The 15,060-nt window shown below is 61.4% G+C and overlaps 1 protein-coding gene across 1 annotated transcript; it reads left to right on the top strand.

The window, feature by feature from the left end:
* The first annotated feature begins 4,003 nt into the window (after positions 1-4,003).
* Positions 4,004-5,219, top strand: GRIFIN (galectin-related inter-fiber protein). The gene is made up of 4 exons (XM_034988135.1): positions 4,004-4,089; positions 4,187-4,346; positions 4,677-4,843; positions 5,060-5,219. The coding sequence occupies exons 1-4, from the start codon at positions 4,004-4,006 to the stop codon at positions 5,073-5,075; spliced, it is 429 nt and encodes a 142-aa protein (XP_034844026.1). The 3' UTR covers positions 5,076-5,219.
* Positions 5,220-15,060: the final 9,841 nt, after the last annotated feature.

Below are 15,060 nucleotides of genomic sequence, written 5' to 3'. Positions count from 1 at the left end.
GCTCGATTTGTCATTTAATGCCTGCCGCCCTCCCTCAGACACTGGGAGCTCCGCGAGAGCACAGACCGTGTCTGTCTGTCTGTCTGTCTGTGAACCTGCTCAGGACCTGCCACATCACAGATGCACAACAAACGTGGGCCGAGCAAGTGAGTGAGCAGTGCGGGTTGCTTCCCTCCACCAGCGAGGGGCACACGTGGCAGGCAGGGCACCAAGCACACCATAGAAGTAACAGCCACCAGAGCCATGATGACCGAGCTCCCCGACCGGCCCCACGGCGCCCTGCCCTGGGTCGGGGCGCCTCCGTCCACACCGAGCGAGAGAAGGGCCCCCAGGGGCCGGGCTCAGACCTGCCTCCTTCCTCCTGACCCTGGAGGGTACCGGGCAGCTCCTGGCACACAGCAGGGCCTCCGTGAATGGCCCGGGGTACAGTGACCTCTGCCCTGAGAGAATGATTCAGAGGAGGGAGAGAGCCAGGAGGGCTTTATGAGAGACAGAGTGGGACTCGGGGCAGGTGATGGCTGGGCATAGCTGGTAGGGGATTCCAGAGGGACAGGCGAGAGGGCACCAGGGAGTGGGGGACCCTGCTATCCTCGCCCCGGAGCCCTGGGTCCTGGTTAGCCCCGGATCAGCCCCTCCCAGCCTTTAGCAGGCCCTACGAGGGGGCACCCTGGGGCTCCGAGGCCTCGGTTTCCCCATCTGGGCCATGGTGGCATGGTGCCTCCTGACTGCCCTCACTCTGCATGCTGGGCTCCGTCTCCCTGCTTACCCAGAATGCACACTCACGCCACAGCCCCAGGGGGAGGAAAAGACACAGCCACTACGTGCCAAAGGCCGCCAAGCGCCCAGCCCGGGGAGAGCCGGCCTGAGGCCATGTGTCCGGTTCCAGAGCTGCCCCTCGCCAGGTGGGGGCTGAGACTTTCTGTGCTGACCTCGCCATCAGCGAGCGGCTCCAGATGTGGGCCGGGGATGGCGTGGGGGTCGTGGGAGGGCTGGCTCGAGACCCCCAACGACCTGGGATCGCCCACGGCTGGGCCGGGCTGGGTGCTCATGCTGGGGGGGGGGAGCGGCGGGATAAGAGCGGATGGGGGGCTGAGAAGAACACTGGACGGGCATCCATGTTCTCGCACCGCCACCCTCCCCGGGGGCTCCGGGGGCTCTAGGGGCTTCCTCCAGTCTGAGCCAACCGGGGCACGTATGCCTGGCCCCAGGATGCCCATGGAAGGTGGGTGCCCTCCCAAGAGATGAGGCCATGGATCCTCGAAAACTGTCCTGAAGGTGTGTCAGATCCTTCCCGAGTCCATCCCCCCAGGGCTGGGCCTGTTACCTTGCCCTCCAGCACCCTTCTAAGTCCTTATTCTTCAAGACCTGCTTGAGGTACTACTTCCTCCAGGAAGCCAACCCTGATAACGCCCCATCCCACTGGATGAGGGGCTGAGTGCTGGTGAAGATCCTCAGCCTAACTGGGTGGAGACCCCACTGCCCCCTCTCAGCCTGTGACAGTCAACTGCCCGGGACAAAACCACACATCCAGGAGGGGGGCGGGGCGGCGCCTGGATGGGCAGGTTTGCTCCCAGGGCCAGCAACTCGGCCGGGGAGGGGGGGAATTGCCCATGGCTGCCCCGACCCCTGGCGCCTGGCTGAGGTCCCACCTGGACTCCATGACATTGGGGGGTGCCTGCAGGGCTGGGCCAGCCACATGGAGCCTCGCTGTCCCTCTCTTAGTTCCCCGGCCCCATTTGGGCCTTTCAGGTCCCTGCCACGGAGAGCTTGGGCTGCTTTTGGCTCCCGCCCCTCGCCCCTCGTGGGAGAGGTTCCAAAGCCTGGGCCAGGCAAGACCACAGCCTGGCCAGGTGTCCGCTCAGGCCAGGTGCAAGCGCCGCGGTGTGTGTGGAGGCCCAGAGCCTGCTTCATGCAGGTGGGACTCTTGGAGGCCTCCAGGCTGGCCTCAGACGGACCAGGCTCACACCCCCTGCCCCCTCGAGGCCCCCTCGGCTACCTGCAAACCCCCATCGCCCAGGTGGGGAGGCTGAGACTCAGAGAGGGGCGGGCCTGCCCGAATCAAGGGTCCCTCAGGCCTCCTCACCCCAGACCAGCGCCCTGGTCCAGGCAGAGTACTTGGGCCTTCTGTCCAGGGAGTCTGAGGGACAAGCCCCACTCGCAGGCCCCTGATGCCTAGCGAGGGCTCTAGGCAGCTGACACCCAAGGTCCCTCCACCAGTGCCCCTGCTGACCCCAAAGTACGGTGACAGTGGCCCAGCTTCCTGTGCCTGGGCCACCCTCCTCCGCCGAGGGGACAGGCCCAGGGGGTAGAGGTCAGCCCTGCACTGCAGGACTGCTGAGCCCAGTGCACAGCTGGGAAGACTGAGGCTCAGAGGCTACTAGCTCAAGCCTTCTCTGGACCCCTGACTGCCCAGTCCCTGCACCCCAAGGACAGGGGACCGGACAGGGAGGTGGGGAGGCACGGCCAGGCTTCACCTCCTGCTGGACAAGTGGCAGGGCCTCCCTTCTCTGTGGTCCTTGTGGGAGGCAGGTACGAGGGGTCCTCAGCCTGTGAATCCCAGGACGGCCAGGCTGGGTTGGGACAGGGCTCTGCAAGGTGGGCCAGTTGTGGGAGCCAGGACACCGCCGAGGAAGGCTCCTTGGGCAGCACCTCCGCTGCTCAGCGCTGCCCCCTGCAGGCCCCACCAGCCCTGCCCGTGCCACCCGGGAGGACTGTAGCGCTGCGCAGTGCCCGCACTGCCAATGAGCCGTCCGGCCATCTCCGTGTCCCTTCCCGGCCTCAGCATGCCCCCCTCCCCAAGACTGGTCCACCCACGGGGAGGCCGAGGGGAATGATGGGGTTGCAGGCAGCTGGGCTACCCCCGGGGCCTGGGCCTGAGATGCACTGGGCAGGGAAACAGCAGGGGGGGGCCGGAGGCACACACACGTGCACTCGCACACGACACCACTCACACGCACGGGCCCACGTGTGCACAGACACTTGCTCGTGCAGCCACGGGATCCGGCGCTCACCACATGCCCACACTCCCCACACACTCACCGCACGCAGCAGCCCCAGCGCTCCACGGGCCCAGCCTGGCTCCCCTTTGGGCCAGCTCCCTGGACAGTCCAGCCAGGCGGCCCCACAGCTGCCCTGAAAGCCTGGGGAGACCCTGTCCTTCTCCCCTACACACTCGGCGGGGGCCCCAGCCTGGCTTCCTCCCCAGCTCAGCTGAGAGGGGCTGAGGCACCAGGCCAGGGGGGGCGTTGGGGTGTGGGAAAGGCCCTCCCCCACTCCATCAGCCAGAGCCCAGGAATGCGCTGACCACAGCCCCAGCCTAATCCCAGCACAGTGCCCCATGGGGCCAGCTGAGCTGGCTGGAGCAGGACAACCGGGGAGGCTGGGCTGGGCTGGGCTGGGGGGGACACAGGCTTGGCCCCCAGAAGGCCCAGGCAGTGTCGGTGGGCCTGCCGTCCCCCCTCCCCTACTTGAGCAGTGATAAGGGTTTGGGTCCCTGGATGCCCAGAGGAAGCAAGCTTGGGGTGGGAGGCAGAAGTGCTTTCCTAGGACCCTAAAAAGTGAAGTGGGGGTGGGAGGGGCCCAGGGCCGGCCATCCTGTCTCTGGTGCTTGAATGGCATACCTGCTGATAGTCAGGGGGAGAAGCGGGGTGGGGGGCAGGGAGGGGTGGAGCAGCCTGCTGGCTGTCCCTGGGGTGGAGCTCTGCACCCGGCCCGGCCTGCCCACCTGCCTATATGCCCCGGCTCATGCTCCGCACCCACAGAAGCTGGCGAGATGGCGTTGCAGGTGGGTGAGAAGGAAGCAGGCCCAGGCGGGGGCTCCCCGCATCTCCGGTGCTCCTTCCCCAGGCCTGCAGGACGAGAGGGCATGGGGTGGGGGACCCCTACCGCCCTGACGTGAAGGGAACGCTGCTCAGAGGGCCAGGGTCCTGGGGAAGAGCCCGAGCTGGGCGTGAGACTGGCTGGGGCCCCCTGGACAAATGGGGTACACTCTGCCCCCTTTTGCATGCAGTTCGAAGCCTTCTGTGCAGGGGGCCTGGCCCCTGGCTGGAGCCTGCTGGTCCAGGGACACTCTGACTCTGGAGAGGACAAGTAAGGGTCACCGCCCTCCCCAGGGGTCCCCTCTCAGCCTTGGGCAGGGTGACTCCCCAGGCATCTGCTGTCTCACAGCCCCCATGACACCCCCCAGGTTTGAGATCAACTTCCTGTCCGAGGCGGGGGACATTGCCTTCCACATCAAGCCCCGGTTCTCCAGTGCCACCGTGGTGGGCAACACTTTCCAGGGGGGCCGCTGGGGCCAGGAGGAAGTGTCCAGCGTCTTCCGGCTGGTGCTGGGGGAGCCCTTTGAGGTGAAGGGGGCAGCGGAGGGGAGGCCCGTGGGGGGCGGGGGGAGGCCAGGACTGGGGTACCTGTGAGGCTATCGGGCTGTGAGGCTAGCTACCGCTACTTTGTGGGGAGGACGCTGTGTCCCCTGCGTACTGTGGAGGTTTACAGGTAAAGACCGCGGGGAGTCTCACTGCTGGGTGCAGGCGGGTGCACCCCTCAGTGAGGAAGGGGACGTCCGTCCGGCTGGGGCTCGGGGCTCCCATCTGGGGCGGGCCTGCATGACGGGGCATTCCGCGTGGTGAGGGGACCCGGGCTCCGTGGCAAGCCGTGGGTCACCGGCCTCCCGTCCCCAGATGGAGGTCAGCTCAGATGAGGAGCACTTCCATGTCCACGCCCAGGAGCACAAGGTGCTGCAGTTCGCACACCGTCACAGGCCACTGGCGGCCATCACCCGGGTGCAGGTGCTGAGTGACCACCGCCTGGCCCAGGTGGAGCTGGCCAGGAGGGACCTGAGCTGGTGGTAACGTACCTGCCCCCCCCCCCCCCCCACCGCTCTCCAGCTCTGCGCCCCTACCGCACCGGGGGACCCCTCAGGCCCCAGCAGCCCGGGAGGGGGGCCCTGCTTCGTCCTCTGCAAGCCTGAGGGAGCAGGGCCCACTGTCCACATCCCACCCCCATGGCCAGCTTGGTTCTGGGCTGGGGCTGGGGCTGAGGCGGGTGTCTTGGATGCTTGCAGGGACGGGGGCCACTGAGCTGTGCCCGAAGTCCCCGGAGGGAGCCTCGGCCATCAACCATCCCTTGTTCAGTGGAGCCCACGCAGAGGGAGCTGAGGGGAGTGGTCTGTGGTTCTGGCCCCTCCTATTCTAGATCTACCTTCAATAAAGTTTGAGCAGGCTGCAGGGGCTCGGCTGCTAGTGCGGGACCGGAGGGGGTGAGGTTGGGGTGATGGATGCAGCCCTAGACTCCCCCACCAGAGATGGGGGTGGGGTGTCTCCTGAGACCTATGTGCCCTGGGGATGGTCTGACCCCTCACCTCTTCCCCTCGTTCCCTGGAAGGGGAGTGGTGTCAGATGACATCGGATGATGGGGGGCTCCTAGCCAGCTGCCCTTGCAAGACCCCTGGGCACACCCCCTCTGGCTCAGCCCTTGGGAGAACATCCTGCCCAGTCCCAGTCTGCTGGGAGGTCCCGAAGCCTCCTCGCCCTGCTTCCTGCTGGGTGGAAGGACGGAGTCTTTCCTGTTTCTCCTTGTCCCACCTGGAAGTGAGACGTGCTCCCAGTCCTGCTGGGGTGTGTGTGTGTGTGTGCGTGCGTGCATATGTGTGTGTGTGTGTGTGTGTGTGGAGTGGGGGCAGGGTGGGTGCAGAGGAAGGGAGGGAGCCCTGAAAATCTCATCTGGGGACGGGGAGTGCAGCTCGCAGCCTCCCAGCGCTGGATTTAACCCCAGCTGTTGTATCTACCAGTCAGTCAGCCGTCTGTCTACCCTTCTATCCATCTATCGTCTGTTTATCCATCGATCTTGATAAAGGGGGGATGTCGCTGCTCGGGATGAGGCTCCCCAGGATTTAGCCTGAACAAGGGATTCCTTAAGGAAGAGGCAGGTGGGTGTAGCAGACAGGAGGGCTGAGCAGGTAAGGCCCTGGGCTCTGGAGCCTGCAGCCCGGGTCTGGGTTCCAGCCCTGCTGCCCTGAGGTATGACCTTGGGCCAGTTCCGGAGCCTCTGGGGACAAGTGGAGCCCTCAGGCCGTGAGTGGATCCGGGCAAAGCACTGGATGGCCGGCTGCACGTGTCACCTGCTGTGCAATGCTGGACACACACGCGTCTGGCTGAGGTTTTACAGACAGGGAAACTGAGGCTAGGGTGCAGGAGTCAGCTTCAGCATGGGGCCATCTCAGCACCCCCACCCCCAGGTGAGACAATGGTGGCCCCAGACTCCAGCAGTGTGCTTCCTTCCTGTCTCCGCGCACTTCCTTGCTGGTGTCCACAGCCCAGCTGGCCCAGGAGCCCCTTCCCGCCCTGCCCCCGCCTGTGGGAGGCCTGGCCTTTTGTGTCCAGGACAGATGAGACGACAGGAGTCTGGGGGCCGGCAGGCCGACCTGCACCCTGGGAAGGCCTGGGGTATTGGGAAGGGGGTTGCCCACGCCGTGTGGGGCAGGGGGCACCCCGACCCGCGTCTGTGATCTGGCCAGGCTGCTTCTGTTCTTGGGGACTCTGAGCCCAGCGATAGGGGCATCCCTGCTTGAGGTGCCAGGCCCCTGATGCTCTGTGACCTGAGCTGGCGGCTCACCCTCTGTGGGCCTCAGTTTCCCTACAGACCAAAGGCCCCCGTCATGAAGTGCTGTCTCCCCAGTAGCCATGCAAGGTGGGAGGGCAAAAAAGCCAAATTAGATGCCAGCCTTTCTTTTCCCGGGGGTGGGGACGGGTCACCAAGCCTGGGGATGGCCTGCGGCTCAGAGCCGGACACACTGCCTCTGAGTGTTGCTGGGCCCTACACAAGGGCCAGGCCCGCACCGTCTCCCAAGAACTCGGCCAGGTAGGGAGAGCAACACTCATCCTGCAGATGTGAAACAGGCTCAGAGAGGTTAAGTAACTTGAGGAGGCTTGCTCAGCAAATGAGGGGTGGAGCCTAAAATTCCAGGCCTGACGGACCCCACGCACACGCATGCACGAGCACACGCATACCCATCCCTCGACTGCTGGCCCTGAGCTGAGTCAGCTTCGAATCAGCCCTTCGCCTGCTCCGGGTTACAAGCTGCCGAGGGGCAATTCAGACCACAGGGGCGCCGGACCCACGCATTCATTCCTGGGCCTCAGTCTTCCCTTCTGTGAGGGGGGCGCAGGGAGCTGTGAGCTCAGAGGGTCCTGCCGCAGGGTGGCACACCTCGTGATGACCCCTTCCACTACTGCCCCTGCCCTCGGCACTCAGTGCGGGTGGCTGGAACTGTGTTCCAGCGCAGCACTGCAGCCCCGTGGCTGGGCCCTCAGCTGACGCCTCCTCCAGGAAGCCCTCCCTGACCTCCAGCTGCGCTTTACACCCTCTGCTGGCCTCTCCTCCCCACCCCCATCACACTGCCTCTTCTGGAGGTGGGGGGCCAGGTCTTTCCCCAGCCCCAGCACAGCTGGCTCTGGAGATGTTTGCTGATGAGTAAGTGAGCTACTGAATGGCTGACTTGAAGAGAATCACTCAGAGCTTTGAACAAGCTAGAGACGTCACCCCCCAACAGGGGCCACAGAATCATAAGGGCTCCGACTGTAATAAGCTGGTCCCTGAACTCGAGAGATGAGAATGGGACCAATCTCCTCCCCGCCACGGCCCAGAGGCCTCGCACTTTTGGCTTCTTCCGTCCCATTGCCCGTCCACCTCCTTCCCCATCCTGGAGCGCGCGGAGCCATCTCTGCCCCAGGGCCTTGGCACCAGCACCTCCCTGCCGTTCTTCCCCAGCACTCAGCCTGGCTCGCTCCTTCCCACTACTCGTCCCAACTAGCACCTTGTGGGTCACGGATTTAGCATCCATCACAGGGGCACCAGCTGTCCGTCCCCACCGACGGTCAGCTCCGGGGCACGGCCGGCCGCCCAGGGAGGTCACCACGGGAGTCCTCACACCTGCAACAAGGCTGGCACATCCTACGCACCAACAAATATCTGTTAAATAAACGAGTAAACGGAAACAGACCCCGCTTAAACCCTTCTAGGGACAAGCAGTTCACTCCCTACCACAGTAGTGATGGAAGCAAATTCTAGAGGAGGCTTAACTCTGCTCCTCGCGTCCGTCCCTCCTCTGTGCCATAACGGAGGCTCCTTGGAAGGAGGCCACGCGTTCCGTGATGCCCTTCAGAGACCCTAAGACCTCGGCGGGGTGGGGCGCTCCAGCCAGAGGAGTCGGAAGAGGCCCACCGGGACAGCCCCCTGCTCCAGGCAAGCAGAGCCAACCCCTCAGAGGGCCGGGCTCCCCCCTCAGTTACGTGTGTGTGTGTGTGTGCATGCGTGTGCGTGCCCACACGCACGGGGGGTGGTCCACTGGGCCGGGCCTGTCTGGGGAAGCACAGCTATCCTGCCCAGGAGGCGGTGGCCCTCGCAGGGTTATGTGTACAGACTTCCGATGCCACCGGCTGGCTGAAGGTACCAGGCCCTCTGGATGGTCAAGAAGAGAGCGCAAGTGCCCACGGGGCCACGTGACGAAATGAGGCAGGTGGGCGCAGGGCGAAAGGGACCAGTGTGGTCTGTGGCTAACACGAAGGTACGTAGCCCATCACACTTGGCTCCTTCTTCCTATGCACAGGGAAGCGTGCAGGGTGGGCAGATCTTCCGATTTTAAAAGATCTGAAGTTAACGCATCTGATATCTGTTTTTGAATACTGGCCTCCATGGTGAGCCCTGAACCCAGCAGCAATCTCTAAGCAAGCTGCCCCAGGGGCAGTCAGTTTGAGACCCCTGGTCTAAAGCCAACTTTCACCCTGCTTTGTCTCACCTGGACACCTGAAGGTGGGGAGTGCCTTTCTGCCCTCCCCTAATATTCTAGCCCCTTCCTAAAGCCTCCAGGGCCCCATGAGAAACAGACCACCCAGCAGAGGGTGCTCCAGACATGGGTTTCCCCTCAACCCCAAATCCAGGTGGCAAAGACCCACTCTTTGTTTCCCCAGAATGAGAACCTGGGCCCAAGGTGGAGACGGGGAGCATCAGGGATGGCCAGCCCCTCCTCCCCCCGCCTAATTGACGGCAGAACCCAGGGCATGGCACTAGGCTGAAGGATGGAGTGAACGCTGTGTGGGCTCGAGCAAATCACCACCTCTCTGAGCCTCAGTTTCCAATTCTATAGATGGGACTGGGACAGCTCTGAGGAGCACACAGCAGCCCCAAGAGCAGGAGAACATGGTCTGCATGAGCCCCTCTGCTCCCTCCCTGCCAGAGCAGTGCGGGGTCAGGCCAGAGCTGCTCCCTGCCAGGCCCCCTGGATGTCTCCATGCCCATGCCGGGTGTCCTGGGCCTTGGCTCACCCATCTCTTCCTGCAGGTTTCGGAACAGCCACCACGAGTGCAGGGGTGTGGAGGGAGGCTGATGCCGAGCATGACCCTGGAGGGCTGGGGGCCATCAGGGCCAGGTGCCTCGGGCTACAGTGACACCCCCAGTGCACCTCTTCTCGGCCTCAGTGGCCTCGAGTGGCAAAGCCCATCACCACCTGGGGCCCCCAGGGCCGATCCCGTGACAGGGTGTGGGGGCTGCCTGTCCCGGGGGCCCCACAGGTGTCCACGCCGGAGGTCCCATGCCAGCAGCCGTGGGGACAGCAGCCCACGGGCAGCAGGGCCTGCCCCACGGTGGGATGCGAAGAGCTAGGTACACGCCGGACTGTGCACCATCGACCATCTCCAGAAGGGCTCGGGAAACCTGGCCGCACGGGCTACTCGGAACGGCGACCGGGAGGGGTGTGTACATTTGCCCTCCCACATTTTGTCACAAAAGGTTTCAGACGTACGGAAAGTGGAAATGCTGTTCAGTGAACGCCTGTGAATCCGCCGCTCCCTGCATTCAGGGCCTAGCGCTTTGCTCCATGGCTTCCTCCCACCCCGTCCTGGGTTTTCACACATTTCAACCCAAGTGGCCGACCTCAGACCCGCACCTGGACACCCCAGCTCACACATCCCTAACGTTCGCTACCCCTTCGTAGCTCTTCTTTGAGGCCTACTTTCCTCTCCTATGAAATGGGGTAGCAGCGTCTCCAGGAGCCTGGGGGCCGTGGGGCCTGGCGCCGCCGGGCAGGGGACACTTGGCACACAGAGAGGGGCCAGGGGGCAAGGTGTGGACAACAGCGAGGCGCGGCGGTGCGACCTGGATGCTGGCCTCGGCTGCCCCCTCGTCACTGGTCACCCCACATCACTGCCGCAGGGCTGCAAGTAGAGCTGTCCTCCCAAGCTCCCTCCCTCGACCCCTCTGGCCGCTGACCGGAGCTGTCTTTTCAGCACCAAGCAGAGCAGCCCGCCACTCCAGAGGGTGGGCCAGGAGGACCTGAGCCCCCCACCCCCAGTGGTGGCTGCAGAGACCCCCCTCCCCGGGCAGGAGATGAGCAGCCCCGCCCAAGGGGATGGGACCCTGGGGGGCTGGGGAGCCGTGGGCACCTGTGGGGTGCGGCTGGGATAGGGGAGGAGCCCTGGGCAGGAGGGACCCTCTGGAAGGAGGGGTTTGGGCAGGGGTTGTGGTTTCTACCCACCCGGGGCAGAGGTCAAAGTGGGACAAGTAGGGTGGCCAAGATGGGGGAGAGCCCATGAGGGCTCTCATCGTAGGAGTACTTGCCAGACGATCGTGTCCTCTCTGCACCTGGGCAGTGGGGTCCTTCTCCCTTGGGAGCACTCCTCTTGGATGAGACCCAAAGGCTTTCCCTCTCTGCCCTCTCCATGGCCCCAGGACTGCTGGGAGGTGGGGATGGGGCAAAAAGGGAAGCATGACACCCCCTGCTTGCACCCCTTCTCTGCAGGGCACCCTGGGTCCAGCTCTGGTGCACCATGGATGTCACCACGGGAGCCCAGCACACCGACCCCCAGCTGACTTGGGGGGCTCCTCAAGTTGGCATGGAGCCCCCGGCCCTGGGTCTTCTGGACCTGATGGTTCTCCTGCAGGAGGTCGAGGTGGCACTGGTGTGGGTGCCTGACCCTGGGGCTGTCCCCTCTGGCTGGTGGCCTGGCGGGTCCTGGAGACCAGGCTTGCCAGGCCATGGAGGTCATGGAGGGTGGGGTCCTACAGACAGGACCGAACCCCCTCTCTGTATCATGCATGGTCCTGGCTTTTTACTGAGGAGCGGTGCCTCTGGTTTGCAGAGGAGGGTAGGATAGGGTCTGGCTGGCCTCATTTGCTTTAGCCCCCCAGCTATATTTTAGGTTCCCATGGGTGGGGAGAGCAGATAGGAGGCAAGGGCAGCCCCGACCAACAGGGAAAGGGAGGTGGGGGGCTCCCAGTAAGAGAGAGGATGACTGGTTGGGGAAGAAACACCACCCTGCCTCTCCCCCTCCCCCTGAGGCTCTTCCTAACCTCCCACCTCCTCTGGAGGCCCCTCCAGTGGGGTGGGGTCTTGACCCCAGCTTGGGGGTGGGTGGTAACACCTCTGACAGTTAGGTCCTCCGGAGTCTGGGCCACTCCCACACCCAGTTCCCTCTCTGCTCTCTTGCCCTCCCTGGCTGGGTTATTCGTGAGGATTTCAGGGGCTAAAGGCAGACCTGGCAGAGATGAGGTCAGTCAGGAACTCAGGAGAGCTAGAACAGTGCAGGCTCGGAGTGGGGCCAGGCCCTTGAGGGCTCAGGAGAGCAGGTGTCCTTCCTAAACACTCAGTGGTGACCTCGCTTATCTTCACAAGAGCCCTATGGGGTTGGCTTCATAGATGAGGGGACTCAGACACAGAGAGGGGAGGCATCTGCCTGAGGTCACACAGCATGTCTGTGGCAGAGCTGGGATTTGAACCCAGGCGATCTGATTCCAGAGTCCTCTAGATATTTGGGTGGCTGCAGTTGGAAGAATATATATATGCAGTCCCATTTGTATTGTTTTTCTCCTTACTTAAAAAAAAAAAATGAGGTCTTAAGTTTGCAAACATGGGTTTGTAAACACAGATTTTGGGGAGACTCTGACCCCCATGGCTGGAGAGGAGCTGGCCACTCTGGGCCTGGCAGAAGCCCCACACTCATGCCCCACACTTCACGGGAAGGAGGCAGAGCCAGTGACCGAGCCACATCCAGGCTGTGAGAGAGCGCGGGGAATCCCAGAGGGGACCCCGTGTACTCTGGCCAGCTGCCTGGAACATCCCGGAACTTGGAGAGGCAGCCTCCTGCACCTTGTGGGGCCCTGCACAGAGGGTGGGGGTGTGGTGGGGGCGGAGAGGCTCCTCACGGCCCTGCGGGGAAGGCACTGCCAGGAGTGCGGCGACCCAGGCTGCCCTCCGACCCAAACCCGGCTGTGGTTTCAGGACCCTGGAAACAGCTCCCCATCCTCCTCTCAACCTCAACCCCTCTCCAGCCAAGAGCTCCATTCCTTTTCGGTAAGCTCTGCCCTCCCTGACAGCCAGCCATTCTCAGCCCGCTAGCACGGGACCGATTCCAGCCCATGGACAAAGCCGTAACCAGGGCCGCAGGCGGGCTGACCCTGGATAGGCAGTTGGCCCTGCTGCCTCACAGGGCCCCTCGCCATGGTTACGGCCCACCCGCAGTTCCCCTCAGAGGCGGGCATTGTTGGGGCACCAGAGTGTGGCAAGCGCCCAGGAGACCGGGCTGGTACAATGGCCTTGGCGCGTCTTTGGCCATGGACGTGTAGCTGAGCGCTTTCCCACGCTCCGGCCTCTCAGCAGCCTGGGAAGGTGAGTGCACCCTGGCTTTGGTAGATGGGGAAACCGAGGCCTGGAAAAGACGCGAGTTAGGAGTCAGGGCCAGCCCTGGATAAGGCTCTGAGTCAGGGCTTGCTTCAACCAGACAATGGGTGAGAGGCCCAACCTCTGCTGGGCAGCGTTGGTGAAATGACAGCATCACTATGATGTGGATCATGAGCCCATGTGAGCCAATGGGGTGGCTTCCCCAGTCCCTCCTGACCTCCGTGCTCCTGTCCCCAGGCAGACGAGAGCACATACTGCTCGCACGCTGTGTAGCCTCCAAACCTTTGCCCCCACTGACCACTCTGCCCAAATGCCCTTCTCCTGATTCTTTCCCTATACACTGTCACCTTCCTTAACTCCTCCCCATCCAGGGGGAGGGGACACTGTCTCACTTGCCCCTTTCCAAGTACAAGCCAACTTCCCTTTGGAGACCTGCCCTGCCCTGCGCAGTGCGGTCCTGGGGTGTGGACGATCCTGGAATCTGCCCTCCCATCTCTGGGAGGTACCCTGGAAGTACCTGGAGGGTCCTCTGGCTGGGCCCTTCTTCTCACTGCTCAGATCAGCAAGGACGGGCTGCTTGACGGATTTGCTTCCCAGACTTGCGTCTTGAGTGGAATTTGCAAGGCTGGAGCTATTGCTTGCACCCACAGGCTCAAGGCCCCCACAAGGCCATAATCAAACCAGGGAGAAAAGTATGCGACAGCAAGAGGAAAACCACCCTCACATATTCAGGAATGACAGCATTAGCAGCTCACTTCTTATCAGAAACAAGAGAAGCCGGTGAAGACAGTGGAAAGACATGGTGGAAGTGCTAAAGGGAAAAAAAGCCAACCCAGAATCCTATATCCAGCAAAACTATCCATCAAAAATGAAGATGAAGTAAAACCATTTCCAGGTGCGAAAAGTCTAAGGGAATGTGTTGCTAGCAGACCTGTCTTACAATAAAAGCTAAAAGAAGTCCTCCAGGCTGTAAAGAAACAACACATGGTGGTCACTCAAGTCCACGGAGAGAAATGGAAAGCTCTGGGGATGACTGCACATATTAACACACCAGACTACATGCACACATCTCACTGATGTAGTATATTGATAATAACAGCACAGGGCAGTGGGGAGAGACCAAGTTACAAGCAGTAAAGTTTCCATGTTTTCCTGGAATTAAGTCAGGATTAATCAGAAGGAGATTGTGATAAGAGGCACATGCAATCCTCAGAGCAATCACTACGAGAAAAACTAACAAATACAGTTTAAAAAGACCAAGAGAAATTTAAATGGCACACTACAAAACATTTACATAACATGAAAGAAGGATGTGAAGGAGGAACAGAGGAAGGAAATAGATGGGAGACATATAGAAAGTAAACAGCAAAATTAAAGATGTAAACCTAACTGTGGAATAGTCAAGTGCATATATTTGGTCTTTGTTGCTGGAACAGAGCTCCTAAACACTTGGAATTTCCTGATTGATGCCTTCTGTTATTCATAATCAGCCCCTGTGGCCCACACCTGGGTTTATGCTAATGAGGGGACTCCGGATTGGGCAGTGCCCTGGACAGCTTCGGGACGGGTGGGCCCCAGAGGTACCAACCAAGATTAGAGGGTTGGAACTTTCAGCCTCCGGGGAAGGGAGAGGGCTCAAGACTGAGTTTAATCATTAATGGCCAATGATTTAATCAGCCAAGCCTAAGTAGTGAAACCCCATCCAAACCCCTAAACAAGGGGGTCTGGTACTTTTCCAGGTGGTGACATAGATGTGCTGGGAGGGTGGTGCATCTGGAGGGGCTGTGGAACCCTGGGCACCCCTCTTCCCCACCGCCCACCTTGCCCTGTGCATCTCCTCCATTTGGCTGTTCCCGAGTTGTATTCTTTGTATTATGACTATAATCCTAAGCATGGTGCTTTCTTGAGTTCTAGGAGTCATTCTAGTGAATTACTGACCCTGAGGGAGGTCATGGGAGCCAATGAATGTGCAGCCAAGTCAGACAGGTGTGCAGGCAGCCTGGGGACCCTGGACTTGCAGCTGATGTCTGAAGTGGGGGCCCCTCACCTGTGGGGTCTGCACTGACTCCAGGTAGTTAGTGTCAGAACTGAACTGAACTGTAGGACACTCAGTTGGTGTTGAAGGATCACAGAATTAGGTTGATAGATATTATGTCAATAATTACATTAAACGTAAACTGGGGTCCAAACATCCCAATCAAAAGGCAGAGGTTTTCAGACTATATTTTCTAAATACTTAAGAAAAATCAAGATCCAGTTCCATGCTGCCTAAACCTTAGATTCAAAGACACAAACAGATGAAGGTAAATGGATATGTAAAGAATAACCATGAGAGAGTTGGGGTGGCTACGTTAATATCTTCCCACAAATGCAAGTCTAGCCCACATGGCCTT

The sequence above is a fragment of the Mirounga leonina genome, unplaced genomic scaffold (assembly GCF_011800145.1).
Source record: "Mirounga leonina isolate KUSES-001 unplaced genomic scaffold, KU_Mleo_1.0 Mir_454, whole genome shotgun sequence".
In the NCBI taxonomy this organism is placed as follows: Eukaryota; Metazoa; Chordata; class Mammalia; order Carnivora; family Phocidae; genus Mirounga; species Mirounga leonina.
Note: the sequence above shows the minus strand (reverse complement) of the source record. Positions and strands in the feature narration are given on the sequence as shown.